The following is a 21531-nucleotide window of genomic DNA, read 5'->3' on the forward strand; positions in this document are numbered from 1 at the left end:
TCACTGCTATAATTTATTAAAGCAACGTGAACAAATGGAAGATCGTTCTTATTTACACACTACGGGCTTACACACACACATCCACAAAAATATACGCCACACATACATACCCCACACCCCCAACCCAACGCCCTCGACGCATAACCCATAGGGGGGATGAATGGATGGTCAGCGCCTGAGAGCTACGTTCTACCATCATGACCCCGAACTCCCTTCCCTCTGTTGCTAGATATCTCGAGATGTATGTTGTGATGTGTATATGTGCTTTGCTATGGAGGTTTTTTCCCCTAACCAGTCTATATTGTATTTTTTTACTCATCCTTCCCCAGCGTTGACCTTTTTCCCATCTGTTACGGGGCGCATTGTGGAGACCCATCAGCGTTCCTGTTCTGTGACCCTGTACACTGTTTGTTTTTTTGTCTAATCTTAAACGGGTTTGTGCTGAAAACAAAGTTTTGTTGTACTTGTGTAATGACAATAAAGAGCTATCTATGCATATCTATGTATTGTGTTAAGTTTTTCAACTTGTTTAAGTCGGGGTCCTAAACTTACTTGTACTGTTTTTGTACTTAATTTCATTATTATTATTCTTCAATTGTTTGTAAATGTTGCAATCTTTAAACAAAGGTTTATAAAAAAAAATTAAATCAATAAAAAATTATCATGCGGAAGCGTCATAAGGCTTTTTGGGCCGCTGGCGGCGCTGTGTTTCCTGAGCTACACTCGGCCAGCAACACGGACACTTTTAACGCGGGCGCTTTCAATCACTTCCGGTTTCCTCTTATCCGCCTCGCAAAAAAAAAACGTTGGAGATGAATCTATGAAATAGTACTTTCGCTGTCTCTCGCTTCCACACTAAAGGGAGAAATCGCTGCCATTTTTATCCACATTGAACGTCCGCACAGCGCCGGTCGACTAACGCTGTTTTAGAAGGTCGATAAAGATGTCCGGCGAAGAAGCGGCCAGCACGGATGCTAACGCTGGGGATGAGGAGGAAGAATGGTTGTATGGAGGTAAATTAAATGTCTTCAAACTGTCTCTTTCACATCATTAACTTGTCTTGATTCGTCACACTACTACTCTACGCTCAATGGACCAGTAAAGCCATTACTACTCTAATACCAACACAACAGTTAGCCTATCTGAGTTAGGCTAACTAATCAACATGAGCATACTAAACACGTCATTGTCCTAATTGTTGTCTAGTTGGCTTTAAATGTGTGCTGCAATGTTCAAGTCCATTAATTACACGCTTTTTCAGATGAGTCTGAGAGCAAAGACGAGGAAGAAGAAGAACAAAAGAATGCTACAGACAGGTAACTGAATGACATGTCAAACAAACCAATATAGGAGTGTTGTAGGTATTTTCAGGTGTGTAATAACATGCATGTAGGGTTGCAAAATTCGTGGAATATTCAAAGTTGAAAACTTTCCATGGGAATTAATGGAGCGTTAGACCCCGCTAAGGCTGCCCTTTGTTACCGACTCTGTTCATAACTTTTATGGACAGAATTTCTAGGCACAGTCAGGGCGTTGAGGGGATCCGGTTTGGTGGCTGTAGGATTAGGTCTCTGCTTTTTGCAGATGATGTGGTCCTGTTGGCTTCATCTGGCCAGGATCTTCAGCTCTCACTGGATCAGCGCACAGCCAAAAGTGAAGCGACTGGGATGGGAATCAGCACCTCCAAGTCCTTCTCAATGATAGGGTGGAGTGCCATCTCCAGGTTGGGTAGGAGATCTTGCCCCAAGTGGAGGAGTTCAAATACTTCGGAGTCTTGTTCACGAGTGAGGGAAGAGTGGATTGTAAGATCGACAGGCGGATTGGTGCGGGGTCTTTAGTAATGCTGTATTGATCCGTTGTGGTGAAGAAGGAGCTGAGCCGGAAGGCAAAGCTCTCAATTTACCCGTCGATCATGAGCTTTGGGTCATGACCGCAAGGACAAGATCAAGCTCGGCAACACTAAATATTGGCCCTAGTGTGTGAATGTGAGTGTGATTGTTGTCCGTTCATCTGTGTTGGCCCTGCGAGGAGGTGGCGACTAGTCCAGGGTGTAACCCGCTTTCCGCCTGAATGCAGCTGAAATAGGCTCCAGCACCCCTCCGACCCCAAACATGGACAAGCGGTAGAAAATGGATGGATGGATAAGCTGACTCTTTTGGTTTGGATTTAGACCTCACTTGCTGATGCCATTGTTGCGTTGTAAGGGCTGGTCTCCTAAAGCTTTAGTAAATCTTGGCCAAGTACTATTCTGTCTCGGTGTTCCTCTTGACTCAACATATGTCATCCAAAAGAATTTGGGATTGACCAGTGTGTTTGATTTAGTGTGTTTCATCTTTTACATTATGAGAAGCAGTGTCCTCTACAGTGTACATGTTTATACCAGTCTGGAAAATGGTGTTTCTCAGAAAAGTAGACTAACAATATAACTTTTAATCGTGTTAATAATTAATAGTTAGAAAAAAAGATGGATGGATTAAGGATGTATCAAGTAGCTTTTTAGTTTACTCGTATTACCCGCGTTTAACATATTCTTTGGTGGTTTTCCACCGTGTGGGGCGACCAGACCGACTGGCACAGTGTCTCCTTGGTAACGCTCCAAACAAAAATGGCGTGCTTGGTTTTGCTGACCGTAGACTTTCTTAAATCCGCCAAAGAGGCTTTGTTTTGGGCTGGGCTTGTTAGCAACATAACTTGACCAGCTATGGACAGATTTCATGACCAAAAAACAATTCATGTCGAGTATGAAGACACTTCACTTCCTGCTTACTGCGTTCCACGCCCCCACCTTGCCATTATTGCCCTGCGCAGAGGATTCCGGGAGATGTGGTTTATTTTCTAGCCAACGCTAGAAAGCCAGAAAGAAAACTACAACCACCAAGTTTTCAATTGATTCCGTCACACGCCACGGTATTATTGAGAAAACTTTGAAACTGAAATACTGCAGCGTTTATATTACCGTTTCATCCCTCATAACCAGCGACAAGGGCTATTTTTCAGGGGAATCCCTTGTACAAACTCACACTATAACATGTTTACACCACCGTGCAGTGCAGGGCTCGTAACATACCTACAAAACCCAAAACCGGTGAATTTTAATAGACTGCAAGGACAAGATACTTAACGTGGGAATTGCTAAACTTTGTTATTTTTTGCAATTATTAACTCATTTGGAATTTGATGCCTGCAGCATGTTTCCATAAAGCTGGCACAAGCGGCAAAAAAGACTGAAAAAGTTGAGGAATGCTTATCAAACACCTATTTGGAACATCCCACAGGTGAACAGGCTGATTGGGAACAGGTGGTCGTGGGTGACATGATTGGGTATAAAAGCAGCTTCCATGAAATGCTCAGTCATTTACAAACAAGGACGGGGCGAGGGTCACCACTTTGTCAACAAATGCCTGAGCAAATTGTTTAAGAACAGCATTTCTCAAGCACTTATTGCAAGGAATTTAGAGATTTCACCATCTATGGTCTGTAATCAAATGGTTTAGAGAATCTGGGGAAATCGCTGCACGTAAGCGGCAAGGCCCGTGACCTTCGATCCCTCAGGCGGTACGGCATAAAAAACCAACATCACTGTGTAAAGGATATCATCACGTTGGCTCAGGAACACTTCAGAAAACCACTGTCAGTAACTACAGTTGGTCGCTACATCTGTGAGTGTAAGTTAAAACTCTACTATGCAAAGCGAAAGCCATTTATCAACAACATCCAGAAACGCTTCGCTGGGCCCGAGCTCATCTAAGATGGACTGATGCAAAGTGGAAAAGTGTTCCGTGGTCTGACGAGTCCACATTTCAAATAGTTTTTGGAAACTGTGGACGTCTTGCTGGTGGTCAAGTTACTAATTAAATCATTTTATTTCCCCATATTTGCCTGTGGCCTTTATGTACTCAACTGCAGAGACAAAGCCGATATTTGAAAGTTTTGCCACATTTTTTTTTTGTCAACCTAAACATCACCGTTATAGATGATATACAGTGTTCCCGCGCTACAACACGGTTCACCTTATACAGCCTCGCTGTTACAGATTTTTTTGTATGTAATTTTTGACAGTGTCGCATGCTATTTTTTTCTTAGTTTTTTTTACAGCACATGAATGCGTATTGTCTTCTGCGTCCTGATTCGTTAAGGGACTGTAGAGCATTGTCAATCTTCTTTGTGCCATGTGTCCTGTACAGTACAGAATGTATACTGTGGTGGGGGATATAATCCTGAACAAGTTTTTAATATGAATGACACAGACTTATTTTGGAAATGAAAGCCCTCTCGCACCTTTATAATGCAGGACCAAGCCAAAAGCGCAGGATTTAAGGCCCAAAAAGATGGTGGGACTCTGGTTATGTGTGGAAATTTTGTGGGCTTTATGATAAAACCCGGCCTTTTTTGTAGGTCCAAAAAATCCTAGAGCCCTAAAAAACAGGTTTTGACCTTTGGTTTCATTCTTTAATACAGTAGTGTACTGTACTTGTGTTTTAAATCCACCAAGGTTGGAACTTTGAGTGTTTAAACGAGAGAAATGTGAAATAATGTTAATGCCTGTCTGAAAAAAGTCAATAAAATGTGTGGTTAGGGGTTTTACAGACTTAATACATATATAAGAAACAAAAAATGTATGCTGTACAGTACTGTAAACAAAAAAAAAAGCAGAAATTAAAAAACCGACCCGTCCATGACATGCACAGTAAATAAAAAAAAAACATTTTATAAATAAAAAAACATATAGTGGAAACGAAAAAAATATATAATTGACCAAAACACATAAAAAACAAAAAAAAACCCTACACAGATTTCACTTAAAGCAGGTATTTTTGGAACGTAACCCCAGCGTTCGAGGGAACACTGTATCTCCTAAAGGCATCGTGTTGTGTCAGTGAACTGCAACACACGATGGTATCAGTACAGATAATCACCGCCACCTACCCACAGTGCACCTGCTGATGCGTCTACCGAGGAAGCGGAAGTACCTGTGGATGGCGACGACGCTGATGCGCATGTTGAAGCTGAACACGCGACAGGAAACGGCGTGGCCTCAGAGGTAGCCCTTGACATGCTGCGATGGGTTGGTCATCGCGACACACATAAATACCATTTTCTGTTTTTTTTTCCAGTCTCAGGCCACCGGGGACGCTGCGGGCGAGGACGTGGAGAGTGACAGCGACAGTGACGACGACGACGACGATGTCCGTGTCACCATTGGAGACATAAAAACCGGGGCGCCTCAATACACGTATGCTTTTGAAATACTGTTAAGATGTGCACGAAACAGAGAAACCTACTTTGCAAACATAAGCCCCACCCATTACATTTTTGAAGAAATATCTTTCCATATATTAGCCGCATCGGACTTTATACATTGTGAAATTAGTTATTTACTCAGAAATATTCTTTAAAAGTTTTTTTACATACCTTAATTCAGTGGTTCTGAAATGGGGGTACTTGAAGGTATGCCAAGGGGTACGTGAAATTTTAAAAAAAATATTCTAAAAATAGCAACAATTCAAAAATCCTTTATAAATATATTTATTGAATAATATTTGAACAAAATATGAATGTAAGTTCATAAACTGTGAAAACAAATGCAACAATGCAATATTAATTTTTGTGGAGATGTTCAATAAATATTGATGTTAAAGATTTATTTTTTTGTCAAGAAATGTTTAGAATGAAATTGATGAATCCAGATGGATCTCTATTACAATCCCCAAAGAGGGCACTTTTAGTTGATGATTACTTCTATGTGTAGAAATGTTTATTTACAATTCTTTATTTTTCAACACGTTTTTAGTTATTTTTATATCTTTTTTTCCCAAATAGTTCAAGAAAGACCACTACAAATGAGCAATATGTTGCACTGTTGTCAAATTTAATAAATCAGAAACTGATGACATAGTGCTGTATTTTACTCCTTTTTCTGTTTTTTTCAACCAAAAATGCTTTACTCTGATTAGGGGGTACTTGAATTAAAAAAATGTTCACAGGGGGTACATCACTGAAAAAAGGCTGAGAACCACTGCTTTAATTGTTTCCAAACAGTGTCTGTAACGCGGCAGTAAAACAAATGATCAAACAAAACAGAAGTCATGGTCATGGAACCAATAGCTGCGCAACAGACTCAATAACTCCCCGGTGACGTTTTAGTTAGGTCTTTATTTGAAGGGACAATGCACAAAGACATTAAGCTCAAAGACATATATGTTCTGCATCAGATTGTAGCTTAATAGCTCATTTGCACCTGCAGTCCATGGTTACCTAAATTAAAGATATACAAAAACATGCAATACAATTAACAATACAATTTTACTATAGCATGTAATCAAATTAAGAAAATGTTGAATTTTGGTGAATTTACGAAATTGAAACAATACTAAATGAAAACACTCCTACAGACATCACATATCGGACAGTTCAGTAAGTAATAATTGTTTTAGTTATATTGTCAAACTTAGAAACCTTGCTTGGAGTGTTGAATGAAGAATCCATACGAGTAGAAACGCTACAGACGGCGAGAAGACGGAACGGCACTCTACTTGTGCTTTAAAGCTCAGTCTGAACAGAAAGGCAAAGCAGCACTATGCTGCAATGTTGCAAGTGTTTGTATTGTATATCTAAGATGTTCCTCTCTCTGTATGTTTAAATGGATGTCCTGATCTTGCTGGTTGCAAAACAAGTTTACCTTCGGGTACTAATAAAGTAACCCAACCTAACCTACAGCACCTGCTGTGAGCAAACTCGTCCAACAGATGGCGCCACAGCACAAACCATAACACACCTATTAAGTGTATTGGCTTGGGTTTTTTTTTTTTAAACTTTGGGCATTGTGACCGACTGCGAAGAAATTTTTTTTAATTAACCACCGCACAGTTTTATAAGCCGCAGGGTACATAGCGTAGGAAAAAAAATAGCGGCTCATAGTCCAAAATTCATGGGAGTTTTTCTGACATTTTTCATTGGTAACATACCTCACTTTTTGTTCTGGTAGTTTTAGAAAATATGTGTCTGTGAGGGTCTGCCTGTTTTTCCTCCCTCAGACCGTATGGAGCCCCTCCAGTCAATCTCAACATTAAAACAACTGGCTCCAGATCTTACGGACAAGGTAACCTTCTCCTTCAGCATCTTGCTGCGGGTCTAGCCATAACAGCATAACTAGTCTCATCGTTTCTTTATTTTTAGTTAATGCAAAACTGAAAGGAGTGGATCTTGACGCCTCTGGCAGCATCAATGGTGTCCCTGTGCTTGACGTGGACTTGGATTTGTTTGAGGAGAAACCTTGGAGGAAACCAGGTATGTTTTCAAGCACTTCCAAGACATCTCCGTGAAGATTTAATCGAGGTTTTTTTTATACATTCATTCTAACACATAGGGCTGGGAGATAAAATTATCTCAACATATTTTGCAAAAAAAAACACGACATCAATATCAATATCAATTAAAAATGTTATGATAAAAGCTTTTAGTCACAGTTTTTCCCTTTTAATTTGAAAGAAAGCAAATGTTGCAAAGCAAGGTTGGTTGCATGAACAAAGGCATTTGCTCTCTGGTAACCGAGCAACGCAGGAAGTGATCACTGATAAGTGGGCGTGGCATGCTAACAGCCAATCAGATAACAGTATCAAGCATCACTTTTGGTTACGCCATCTTCTTGCCTGGCGTTTGTTTTTTTGCATGGAATGAGAAGAGAAAGTAAAAATGAATAAATGGTGGATAAAGGAGGGGAAAGTCGCCTCAACAGTGTGGCACTTGCCAACCTAGTCACTGCCGTTGTGTCCTTGGGCAAGACACTTCACCCACCTGCTCCCAGTTCCACCCACACTGTTTTAAAAATGTAACTTAGATATTGGCTTTCACTATGTAAAGCGCTTTGAGTTCACTAGAGAAAAGCGCTATATAAATAGAATGCACTTCACTATATGATTGTTTTGCCATATTTTAAATCTTTGCTGGTTATTGTATAAACTACTTTGTTCGAGAATTTTTTGAATGTTAATGATTTTTAGTGACTTTTTCTTTATTAAAAAGGACTAGCAACAAATCTTTTTCTGGCGTTATTGTAGACTGTACTTGTGTTTAGAGACTCTACTTCTGTCCCTCCAAAAGTAAGCTGCACCAGCATGGTACTTGCTTGGCGCTGCTGCTCCAGTTGGACTTTCTCTCCCTAAAAGCCGCCACTGTCCTCTTAATATTTGCACATTTTGTAGATGGCTGTTTGTGGATATATCTGGGGTGTATTAAAGTTAACTCCACATAACAGGCATGCTGACTACGCTCCTGACAATGGTGTGCGTCTTGTTTACATTATCCCAACATCTTCTTTTGGCAGCACTGTTTCCAATTATTTTTTTCGGCGGCCAAATTTTCAGTGCATAACTAGTCAATAATGCACACATAATAGGCTATTCCCAGGGCAGTCAATCGATTGCAACTGGATTGTTTGGTTTGTCTTAAAAGATTGGTCCGATCTAGTCCGAGAGTCCGAGACTAGATCTGACCAATCTAAGTCAATGAGCATTAACTGATGAAATCTACTAAGGTATTTGTACTAGCCGCTAGACTAGATCTGACCAATCTAAGTGTAAGACTACATGTGACCAATCTAAGACTAGACCTGACCAATCTAAGTCTAAGACTACATGTGACCAATCTAAGACTATATCTGACCAGTCTAAAACTATATACCTTCCCAGTCTAAGACTACATGTGACCAATCTAAGTCTATGATCATGAACTGATGAAGTTTACTCTGATGAGAGGCAAAACATCTCATAATACAAACTAAACAGTCCAGTTAATATCGATTGAATACCCTGGGATTACAATGACCTGGATGAATGAGAACATTCATGGACACAATAGGCTATATGGGTACTGTATATATATATATATATATATATATATATATATATATATATATATATATATATAAATATAGGAAATATATATATATATCTCCATTCACACTGTAAAGATGTGCTGGTGTTATTCTTTTTACGCTCGTGTGGTTTTGATTTGATGTTCATGATTACAAACATACCGTCCGTGCCCGAAAGCCGATTGGCCAGGGAAGCAGACATGGGAGGTAAAACCGGTTTATCGTAACATTGGCAATACAAGTTAAAAATAGCATTTTGCTTCTGTGTGACTCTTTCTGGAGGCTAAAATACATTAAATTACTGTAATTTGTTTTTCACGTAAAAAACACTTTATTTTCAAGGTGTGTCAAGTAAGACTTTGCCCTGATAGCTGAGGGGGTTGTATTTAGAGGAAGTTTTTATTTTGAAATAGAAATGTTTATTTTTGTCCTAGTCCTTACCTCCCATAGGTCATAAAAACATCAACAATGATCAATATTGACCAAAATAAAACACGTCTTTGGTGATACAGTTGTCATCCATATCGCCCAGCCCTACTAACACACCACAAATGACTATTATTGAAATGGAACTATTTTGCACCACAAACATTATGTAGGCCACACAGTAAGGAAATCTGAGTTTGACTCTCCATTTGGGCATCTCTGGGTGGAGTTTGCCTGGTCTCCCAGTGCGTGCGAGGGTTTTCTCCTGGTTATTTAAATAACGGGTTCTCAGTTCTTAATGTAAAGCGCTTTTAGTGTCTCTAAATGCGCCTTATAGATGATGATGTCTGACTGTGTGTGCGTGTGTGTGCAGGTGCGGATCTGTCCGACTACTTTAACTATGGCTTCAATGAGGACACATGGAAGAATTACTGTGAGAAACAAAAGCGTATACGCATGGGCCTGGAAGGCTCTGTGACAAGTAAAATCACCGTAAGTGAGAGTCTATTACCGTATTTTTCGGACTATAATGGGCACTTAAAATTATTTCATTTTCTCAAAACTCGACAGTGCGCATTATAATGTACGGAATCATTTTGGTTGTGCTTACCAACATTAAAGTTATTTTATTTGGCACATGGTAAAATAGTAGACGGCGGTTACACATAACAGATACTGTACTTGTAGACTGCAATATGATGGCAGTCATACATGAGAGATGCGTGCATGTAGACTGCAATATGACTCAAGTAAATAACACCAAAATGTTATATGTTCGATTGAAAATTAGGGACATTACACAAGGCACTCAAAAATCTATCAAAAATGTTTTAGTATGACTTTGGTAAGCTATGAAGCCGCACTGTTTGGATTGTACTGTGCTTCAACATAGGACTATTATTATGGTGTGTGTATAAGGTAAGACATATATTATCTGGCGTTTTGTTTCACAACATTATGCAAAAGCAACTTTTCTTACCTTCTGGTACCTGCTGATCTGTATTTGGGATGTGCATAAGTCCTGAAAATGTGCGCGCCTCCGCTTTTGTACTCCGTGCTGACACCATAGTCGATAAGCTTCTTCTTTTTCTCTATCTTGTTATGGGACATTCATCCTCCACTGTTGCCATTTGTAGTATAAAGTACTGTAAAGTTCTTATTTACATCTGTCAGTAAAGTTACTATGAAAACGCTAAAACATACCGGTGTAGTGGGTTTACATTATTCACCCAAGGAACTTTTGTTATTCGGTCGGATGGTTTTTCACGGGACACATTTCGGGCAATGTTGTGGCACTAGTGAGCCACAGATGAGGAGATGTTGCCCCCGGTATTGATTGAAGTAAAGTCTGAATGTCATTAAAACAGTTAGCGCCATCTTTTATATATATATTTATACCGGTATAGCTCGGTTGGTAGAGTGGCCGTGCCAGCAACTTGGGGGTTGCAGGTTCGATTCCCGCATCCGCCATCCTAGTCACTGCTGTTGTGTCCTTGGGCAAGACACTTTACCCACCTGCTCCCAGTGCCACCCACACTGGTTTAAATGTAACTTAGATATTGGGTTTCACTATGTAAAGCGCTTTGAGTCACTAGAGAAAAAGCGCTATATAAATATAATTCACTTCACTTTTGACACTTCTTCCACTCCCGTCATTGCACGCTACACCGCTACAACAAAGATGACTGGGACAAGACACTGTCAAAGTGGAGGCACGTAAACAAGAGTGCTCACAAAACGGCGCATCCTGAAGCGACTGTCAGAAAGCGACTTGAAAATGATGTGTAAAACATCATCTGTGCAACATTTTAACCAAAGAAGCACCATTACATGTTATGTAGACCACAAGGAAGTCTTACATTTAGAAAAAAAATAATAGGACTCTTTTAATGCGCCTTATTATCCGGTGCGCCTTTTGTATGAAAATAGACCTGAGTAGGCCCACACATCGGCAGTGCGCCTTATAATCCACTGTGCCCTATGGTCCGGAAAATACGGTAGTCTATCTTGTTTTGTTTTGTAGAGTTTAAAAAAAAATGCTTACCTTTTCATTCATTTCTCCATCACACTGTGAGTAAACAGCAAAGAAAACCTCTTCTTATGTCATCATTTCCAAGGTCCAACAAGGCAGGATAAGTACAGAGAAGGATGCATCCAGTCTTCCTGTCCACACTTCCAAGCCTGACTTCCAATCTCAAGTCAATCTCTACAAGTCTGTCACCAGTCAAGTCCCTAGGTAACGTCTCACGAAGGTTTTTCACTCTCTAATACAACAGAAGGATGTTGTTTTGTGGTGGGAGATAAAGTACACTTCAAGTAGGATGCATTTAACGACTGTGTTACTAGGCAGCTATTGTTATGGTGTTAAATAAAGAGGCAAAGCAAAAGTTCACCAACGTATGTGTGTGTTGGTGTGTTACTCTCATCTCCTTTACTCCCTGGTAGGATCTCTCCCCCTCAGTGGCATGGCCCGCCTGTCCAGGACATGTCTTTTTATACGTAAGTGGACGTGTCCTTGTCCCAACTAGGTGAAATGTACCTGATGTGAAAAACACTTGAAAAATTAGCGCTATGTTCCTTAATAATGTGAAGTCCATTTGCATGGAGAATAACAACATTTTTAGGCAACCTTGAATGGCATACTTTGCCCAAATGTTGTTATTGCGCATACAATATGTCCCTTGCACAATATTTACTTTTTTCTCAGATGTTGCAAAGATGGAAAATGATAAAGAAGCTTGCCTAAAAACTATTAAGGAAGCAAGATAAAACATAATCCTGTTGACAAAAAATATGAAACACTTTCATAGACCTGGGCCGATATTCCAGCCGTCAATTAATTGAACGATAAATGAAAATGAACTTGCTAACTTTGCCAGCCTCGTTAATCGCCATGTCAAGAGAAAGCGGTCACTCTTTGAGGCGTGCATACCACATGCACATAAACAGTAATGTAACCGCTGTAAAACTCCTGAGTGCACCATTTTGATAACAGTATATATTATTTTTATTATTTGTTTTGTTAAACCTGAATGTGTAAAAGTATGGATTCCATTTACAATATTAAAATATACCACGAGTATGAGTTTAATGCTTTTGAAATGGTATATAACTACATTATTATCATTACATCAGTGGTTACTTTTGTCTGAAAATAACGTTGATGCTGAGTAGCGATGGCCGTAAGTCCCGCCTTAGTTTTGACCAGAAGGTGTTCTTTTGTTCTTTTCCCAGTAAGTTAAGCGGGAGCATAGATGTAATTGGCGGGCAGACGGCCACCATCAGTCGGGTGGAAGGGCGACGCAGACACAACCTTGAAGGCAACAACATCCAGGTATTTGAGAGCTTAAAGGAACTGGGCAATAGAATTCTTACACTGTTGCCGTCATGATGCAGGTGATCTCTGAACACTCTACGTCAGAGCCAGAGTCTGCCACTCCCAAGATGCCCACCTTCTTCCCCCCGGGACCCCTCCCTCCAAACATCCCCCCGCCGCCTTTTCTGCCCCCTCCACCGAACGTCAGCTCTGCGCCGCCTCTTATCCCTCCACCCAGTAAGTTCAAAGCCATCTTTCTCTACTAGCTAATCTTATGCAAATGTCTATTTATTGGTGCCCTTATTGGTAATACATGTAATTTGTGCAAGTAAAGATGTAAAAATGCATTTTCATTACAATTATATTTGGCACAAGAGGTTAACATCATACATTCGGTCTTAAACAAGTCAAATATGTTGGCAGTGCAAAGCAGTTATGTCATTATGTAAAGACCTCACAGATCCATTGCTGTGTTTCCATCTGTTACAATTACACTCAGCTGGAAATATTATTAATGTAGGCAGAGCACAGACCTTTTACAATGTACTGTATATCATATTAAATATATAAATAAATGCAATCAATTTGCAGGTTAGGTGGGTGTGCATTTAAGCTAGGGATGTCTTGATACCAACATTTTGCTACGGGTACCAAAATGTATTTCGATACTTTTCTAAATAAAGGGACCACGAAATAATAACATTATAGGCTTTATTTTTACAAAAAAATCTTATGGTACATTAAACATATATTTATAATTGTAATTTAGAACTTAAATAAAATAGTGAACTTACTAGACAACTTGTCTTTTAGTAGTAAGTAAACAAACAAAGACTCCTAATTAGTCTGCTAACATATGCAGTAACATATTGTGTCATTTATATACCTATTATTTTGTACACATTATTGAGGACAAGCTGTAAAAATGGATTATTAATCTACTTGTTCATTTACTGTTAATATATGCTTATTTCTGTTTTAACATGTTCTATCTACACTTCTGTTAAAATGTCATAATCACTTATTCTTCTCTTTCTTCTTTGATACTTGAGATTAGTTTTGGATGGTACCACAAATTGAAGTATTGATCCATTTGATTTTCAGAATGAAGTGGATCCAGAGACTCATATATTTAAGCATGTTAAGGATTCTTGCCAGTATTATACTGAGGAACAACTTGATGACGCAAGCATAGAAAATACATTTTCTTTGATTTATTTTAATTGTAGAAGTCTACCAAAACACTTTGCTAAAATCAAATATGTTTTAGAGTCCCTTAAAGGTAGATTTAAAGTCATTGCTTTATCTGAAACATGGATAAAGAAAGACAAGGAGGTTGATCTGAAATTAAAGGACTATGATCTGTATGTCCCTAACAGAGACAATAGGACTGGAGGAGGGGTGGCTCTCTCTATATATAATGAACTTAAATGCAGACCAGTTAAATGTGTGACAATGGCCATAAATGATTTACTGGAGTGTGTAGCTGTTGAGATAGAATTACAACAAAACAGAAACATTGTTGTTGCATGTGTATATAGAAAACCAGGATCAAAAGTGGAAACCTTCATGGATAAATTAGAGGAAATGATTAATGGTTTAAATAAAAATAAAACTATTGTAATTTGTAGAGATTATAATATTGATCTTCTAAAGGAGGATTCACATAAACAAACATCAGATTTTTTAGAGATATTATATGAAAAAGGGCTGTACCCATTAATTACAAAGCCTAGCAGAATAACCACAACTAGTGCAACCTTAATAGACAATATCTTTACAATTGTTTTAGGGATTCACATCACTACTGGGTTAGTGATAAATGACATAAGTGATCATCTGCCTATATTTGCAATATTTGACTATCAATTCCCTAAAAGAACATACTATCAAATACTTAAGAGGAAAAGAAGTGTCAACCATATTAACAACTTTAGGGATGACCTATTAAAACAAGAGTGGAAAGAGGTGTACACAGACGATATAAATACTGCCTATGATTCTTTTCTTAAACATTATATTACTCTGTATAACAAGCATTGTCCTGAGGTTCCATGCAGATCTAAACAAAGGCAAAATAATGCACCTTGGATGACAAACCGTTTGAAAAATGCATGTAAAAAGAAAAATTGACTTTATAAGGAGTTTATCAAATCAAGAACAGAGAATGCTGAAAAACGATATAAAAACTACAAAAACAAGTTGACCAATATATTGAGGGAATATTACAAAAGAATGTTGCATGAAAATAAAAATAACATAAAGGCTACATGGAATATTTTAAATAAAGCAATAGGGAATAGGACAAGGCGAACAGAACTACCTAGATGTTTTAAAAAAGATAATATGTTAATTGAAAACAAAGATGAAATTGTCAATGAATTGAATCAATTCTTTGTAAATGTAGGACTTAGCTTAGCAAACAAAATACCTAGAGCTAATGATCAATCAGGGGATGTCTGGAAAAGGGAAAATAGGGTTATGCAGTCAATGTTTCTTAGTGAAGTGACTGAGAATGAAATATTATCTGTGGTTTACAAACTAAAAAACAAGACCTCAATAGACAATGAGGGCATTGACATGAGTATAATAAAAAACACAATTGATTGCATCATTAAACCATTGCATTATATAATTAATTGTTCTTTTAAAGTAGGGGTTTTCCCAGACAGTATGAAAACTGCTAAGGTTATACCTATATTTAAAACCGGAGATAAACATACATTTGGTAATTATAGACCAGTATCTCTCTTATCTCAATTTTCAAAAGTGCTTGAAAAACTGTTTGTTAATAAATTAGACTGTTTTATTGAAAAACATAAATTATTAAATGAAAATCAGTATGGATTTCGATCAAACAGGTCTACGAGCTTGGCCATCATGAACATTATTGAAGAGATTACAACTGCAGTTGATCAAAATAAATACACAATAGGAGTGTTCATTGATTTAAAGAAGGCATTTGACACTGTAGATCATCAAATTCTCATTTCTAAATTATATACTTATGGAGTCAGAGGAGTTGCACTGGACTGGTTAACCAGTTATTTACATCAACGACAGCAATATGTTGAGATCGATGATCATAGGTCAGAATGTATGAATATTGAATGTGGAATTCCACAAGGTTCGATTTTAGGACCCAAACTTTTTACTTTATATATAAATTATATTTGTGAGGTTTCGAAAATTTTACAGTGCGTATTATTCGCAAACGATACAAATTTATACTGTTCAGGAGATGACTTGAAAATTTTAGCCAATAATATTAAAGAGGAAATGGTTAAACTAAAATTGTGGTTTGATATAAATAAATTATCTTTAAATTTGGAAAAGACTAAGTATATGGTATTCGGTAATAAAAGAAAGATAGAAGTTAGTTTATCCATAAACAATGTGAAAATTGAGAAGGTGTCTGAAATCAGATTTCTTGGGGTCATCTTAGATGAAAAGTTGACATGGAAAGCTCATATAATGCATGTGAAAAATAAGGTATCTGAAAGTTTATTTATTTTGAACAAGGTTAAATATAGTTTTCCATACAACACAATGAGAATGTTATATTGCTCAATTATTCTACCTTATTTCAATTATTGTGCAGAAATATGGGGAAATACATATCATAGCAACATAATGCCTTTATTTCTTTCACAGAAAAGAGCAATTCGAATCATTTTTAAAGTAGGATATAGAGACCATACAAATCCACTCTTCATTAGGTCAGGATTACTAAAACTAAAAGACATTATAGAATTGAATACACTATTAATGATGTTCAAAGCGAGAAATAAAGTTCTTCCGAAGGACATACAAAAGTTATTTGTGTTCACATCTGAAGATGAGAACCACAGAAGGCCGTATGACTTTAAACATCCAAGAGCGCGAACAAATTTGAAACAAATGTGCTTGTCTGTTGTTGGTGTGAAAGCATGGAATTCTCTAAACAAAGACTTAAAAAGCTGTAAGAATATATTTGTATTTAAAAAAAGTTATAAAAAGAGAAAACTGAAATTATATCAAACTGAGTTTTGATTTAGATTGGACGTGTCATTGTGAAAGTGCTTAAAGGAAAATGGAAAAGTATGTTGGAGTTTGGGTGTTGGTGGAGGGAACAGTTATAATTCATCTAAAATACTGTAATTTGTGTTAAAAGAAGGGGCAGATAAATATAAGAATATAATTTTTCCATCTGCTCCTTTCTGATCATGGAAATGTATAAGAAAGAAAAACAAAAAAAAACAATGACAGTGTCAATTGTACGTGGCTTGTATATATGCATTTTCATGAAAGGAATAAAAATTAATGATGATGATGATGATGATGATGATGAAGTACTGATCCAATACAAAGTGTTACAGGATCATACATTGGTCATATTCAAAGTTCTCATGTGTCCAGGGGCGTATTTACTGACATTATAAAGATAATATGAATTAAAAAAAAAAATATATATATATATATTGTGACGATAAAAAATATTGATGTAATCATAGTAGTATCCAGTCCAGAATTTTAGAAATCCGTACCTAAAAATACCGGTACTCGGGATACATGTCTACTCATGTGTGCTATATTTACACCAATTACCTTTTTACTTACTTCCTATTTTGTTCCTCTCAGGGTTGCCCATTACTGTACCCCCTCCAGGATTTCCTCCTCCACCCAGCGGTCCCCCCCCTTCTATCATTCCCACTTTGGACAGGTACCAAGTAGAGCCTGCATCCAGTAGACACACATATTGCTACATTTAAAAGTATCGCTTCATATTTGTCATTTGAATATTATATAGAATATGATATTGTACAGCAATAGATTATATTTGTATATTACCTGACCGCTTCTGTTAGCTACCTCTCTTTGTTTATAATGTATTAGTTCTGCTGGATATACTCTCTATTTTATGCTGCAGCTGTTACATATACTGAAATATTGTACTTGGTCATTGTTATAAATTCTATATATCATATAAACATATAGTATGATATATCCGTATATATTATATACTGTATATATAATGTGTAAATATTACGTATATGTTATTTTATATTGCTACTATGGTACATTTTTAGTCTACTTTATACCTGCATTATCCTTTCCATCCTTATCCTTACAATTTCCCTTGTGGATCAATAAAGGTTGTTTAAACCTAAGTCTAATAATGCACTATAGAGAACCATTAAGGGTTGGAATTGGGGGTTAAATCACCATAAATAATTCCCGGGCGCGGCACCGCTGCTGCCCACTGCTCCCCTCCCAGGGGGTGATCGAGGGTGATGGGTCAAATGCAGAGAATAATTTCGCCACATCTAGTATGTGTGTGACAATCATTGGTACTTTAACTTTAACAGTACTCAATTTTAAGACAACAATCAGTTGACTTAAAAATACACACATACTCTTAAGTGTAACTCTCTTGCATTTCTACGACAGCCATGTTGGAGGTTACGATGGACGTTCTTTGCCTCCTTTTCCATTCCCTCAAGGTGGGTCAATTTTATTCTCAATTATTGCATCTTTCATTCTAAAGAAACAAAACACCCTTCCATACTTTGTGTTGTTGCCCAACACATCACACAACCCCTTGTCTTCAGGAGGCTACCCTCCCCCCATGTCCGGAGGCGTGCCTCCTTCCTGGCCCCCGATGATGGATAACTCCAAACCGTGGGACTACTATCCTCGGCGGGACGACAAGCGTGACAAAGACAGAGAGCGGCCTCGAGAGAGGGCGCATGAGCGAGAGAGAGATCGGGAGAGGGAACGAGAGCACAGCCCTTCAGTGATTGGCTACACCAGGTGAGGGCAGGGGTATATGCATAATGTAATAATAGCACATTTCTTATACATATTCATGATACCGTATTTTCCGGAGCATAGGGCGCACCGAATAATAAGGCGCACTGCCGATGAGTGGGTCTAGTCAGGTCTTTTTTCATACAAAAGGCATACCTGATTATAGGGCGCATTAAAGGCCTACTGAAAGCCACTACTACCGACCACGCAGTCTGATAGTTTACATATCAATGATGAAATATTAATATTGCAACACATGCCAATACGGCCTTTTTAGTTTACTAAATTACAATTTTAAATTTTTTAAGGACGGGAGTGGAAGAAGTGTCAAAAGATGAAGCTAACTGTTTTAATGACATTTAGACTTTACTTCAATCAATAAGAGAGCAGCATCTCCTCATCCTTGGCTCACTAGTGGAACAACTAGGCCGGAAATGTGTCCCGTGAAATGCCCTCTGACCGGAACCCTCTAATAACTAAAGTTCTTTGGGTGAATAATGTAAACCCACTACACAGGTATGTTTTAATGCTTTCATGGTGAATTTACTGACAGATATAAGTAAAAACTTTACACTACTTCATATTAGAAATGGCAACAGCGGAAGATGAATGTCCCATAACAAGAAGATCGAGAAAAACAAGAAGCTTATCGACTACGGAGTCTCCACGGACTACAAAGGCGAATGCGTGCAAATTTTCAGGACTTACTCACAGGAAAATCCATCAAGCAGTGAGGCTTTTAACAAAGTCGTATTAAAACATTTTGATACATTTTTGAGTTTTTTTCGATGGAACATAGAACATTTTTGTGTTGTTTACTTAAGTCATATTGCAGTCTACACATGTATTATGTGTGACTGCCATCATATTGCAGTCATCTACTGATCACACTTATCATTTCACCATGTACCAAATAAAATAGCTTCGAGGTCGGTAAGCACAACCAAAATTATTCCGTAATATTTCTACTTTTGCAGGCCACTGTATCTTTTGTAGGAAGTCTTCCCAGAGGAGTAGACGGTGTTCTCGGGATACATCATCACGTTCACTTGAATTTTCAGTCCTAATTGTCCCACAGTAAGTGCACCTGATAACAAGCAGGAGTGTGTGATGCTCGACCGTCTTCTTCCTTGCCACAGCGACGAGGAGCGGTATCGTTACCGCGAGTACCAGGAACGAGCTTATGTGGACCGCCATCGCGAGCGGGCAAGTCGCGAGAAAGAAGACCGACACCGGGAGAGGCGGCACCGAGAAAAAGACGAGGGACGCCACAAGTCGTCTCGCAGGTATTTTAACACTCTTACACGTCAGGGAGGCGGAGTTTCACTCGTCCTCTCTCTCTCTCTGTCTCCCATCTTATTGATTTTTCTGTCTTCTCATCCGTGCTCATTGGCACCCTCCTCCTCCTTCTCCTATACTCTCTTCGTTAGTAGCAGCAGCAGGAGGAGACATGACAGCGAAGAGGGCGACAGCCACCGAAGGCACAAACACAAGAAGAGCAAGAAGAGCAAAGAAGGCAAGGAGACCAGCGAGGACATGGGCGCAGACCAAGAGAATCAGGAGGCCATGGAGTGAACAACACCTCCTCTCTCTGTCTCTCTCTCTCTCTCTCTCTCTCTCTCTCTCTCTCTCACTCTCTCTCTCTCTCCTTGTCTCCTCGTCCCACCCGCCGCGTTGCCCACTAAAGAGGAGAAAGATAATGGAGGAGACGGTGCCATTGATGCATGTCTCCTGTCACTTGTCTAACCAACAATCCACATCAATCTGCCGGCGTCCTTCCTCACCAAGAGGACTGATGCCGTGGTGAAGGAGCAGCCAACATTGGCTCCGCCTCCTCCTTCCCTTTCTCCTCCATCATATCTTCTCCTTTTCTTTCTTCCCCTTCAGTTGTCAATTAGGTTTTTCTTGTGTACGAAGACAGAAATTGTCACTTAGTTCCAGTTTGTCAACCTCCATTAAAAAAAACACATTTTTGATAACTGGTCTTGGAATAATGTATTTTGTTCACAATTAATAGCAGTAGTTCTTTATTACAACTTACAAGTTAGTAATATTTGAATGTTGGCGGCATTTCAGTGTTAAAAAGCATTAGTAATGACTTTGGTTTCTTTCAGACTGAAAAAATTAAAGGGGCTGTTTGCAACATTTCTACAGATGCCTAGAGGGCGCTAACTTTCCAATGTATTTTAAGCGTTATATCCCGCCCTCTTTCCGCTTCTATGACCTGACTACGTACGTACGTAGCACATTAGCTTTGGGCGTTGTTAGCTAATGTACGCGATTTGGATACTTGGCATTAGCTGTCATTGAATGCATATTCTGTCAGAGCTGGGCAAATATTTATATTTGAGAGAAAGAAATGTGTCTAGGGGGCCCAATGTGTATGTGTGTATAGATGATGTATACACATTAAGCTGTAAAAATCTGCTGTACAGTATGTGAGTTTGGGTCCCTTTTTTTCCACGAACACTAATACCAAAAGTCACAATGTCCGTTAGAGTTCTAAAAACGTTATTACAGACCACCTCAAAAAACTTTGTTTTGTCCCTGGTCTGAGCTGCTGTGACATAGATTACCGTAATAACTCCTATAACACTCAAAAGCGCAGTGTTCTTATTCTATTTTTTGCTTAGAAATGTAACTGTGAGGAAGTGGCAAACAGCCCCTTTAAGGAGCTTTATTGTCATATCCGCACACATGAGTTGGAACTGAATTTGGGATCTGGGGTTTCCAGATTTTACCTAATGATTACTCAAACAATAGTATGTCATTTAAATAGAAAATTGTATATAGCAGTGGTTCTCAACCTTTTTTCAGTGATGTACCCCCTGTGAACATTGTTTTAATTCAAGTACCCCCTAATCAGAGCAAAGCATTTTTGGTTGCAAAAAAGAGATAAAGAAGTAAAATACAGCACTATGTCATCAGTTTCTGATTTATTAAATTGTATAACAGTGCAAAAATATTGCTCATTCTTAGTGGTCTTTCTTGAACTATTTGGAAAATAAGATATAAAAATAACTAAAAACTTGTTAAAAAATAAACAAGTGATTCAATAAAATTAAATAAAGATTTCTACACATTGAAGTAATCATCAACTTAAAGTGCCCTCTTTGGGGATTGTAAC

At 38.4% G+C, this 21531-nt stretch overlaps 1 protein-coding gene across 2 annotated transcripts; it reads left to right on the top strand.

Moving 5' to 3' along the window:
* The first annotated feature begins 723 nt into the window (after positions 1–723).
* fip1l1b (FIP1 like 1b (S. cerevisiae)) lies at positions 724–20383 on the top strand. 2 transcript variants are annotated; one of them, XM_061905744.1, is made up of 16 exons: positions 724–1013; positions 1262–1316; positions 4933–5041; positions 5115–5233; positions 7035–7099; positions 7177–7287; positions 9672–9790; positions 11416–11534; positions 11744–11797; positions 12533–12632; positions 12695–12851; positions 17235–17316; positions 18045–18097; positions 18206–18407; positions 19544–19690; positions 19838–20383. In XM_061905744.1, the coding sequence occupies exons 1-16, from the start codon at positions 944–946 to the stop codon at positions 19977–19979; spliced, it is 1704 nt and encodes a 567-aa protein (XP_061761728.1). In that variant the 5' UTR covers positions 724–943; the 3' UTR covers positions 19980–20383. The 2 variants fall into 2 exon arrangements, with proteins under 2 accessions (XP_061761728.1, XP_061761720.1); XM_061905736.1 differs by having other exon boundaries at positions 725–1013; positions 19835–20383.
* The last annotated feature ends 1148 nt before the right edge of the window (positions 20384–21531 follow it).

This window comes from Nerophis ophidion, linkage group LG01 (assembly GCF_033978795.1).
Source record: "Nerophis ophidion isolate RoL-2023_Sa linkage group LG01, RoL_Noph_v1.0, whole genome shotgun sequence".
Taxonomy (NCBI): domain Eukaryota; kingdom Metazoa; phylum Chordata; class Actinopteri; order Syngnathiformes; family Syngnathidae; genus Nerophis; species Nerophis ophidion.

Coding starts and splice junctions, on each gene's coding strand:
- fip1l1b (XM_061905736.1), top strand. CDS start 944: ATGTCCGGCGAAGAAGCGGCCAGCACGGATGCTAACGCTGGGGATGAG. Junction 11,535..11,743: donor GTCACCAGTCAAGTCCCTAG/GTAACGTCTCAC, acceptor ACTCCCTGGTAG/GATCTCTCCCCCTCAGTGGC. Junction 12,852..17,234: donor GCCTCTTATCCCTCCACCCA/GTAAGTTCAAAG, acceptor TGTTCCTCTCAG/GGTTGCCCATTACTGTACCC.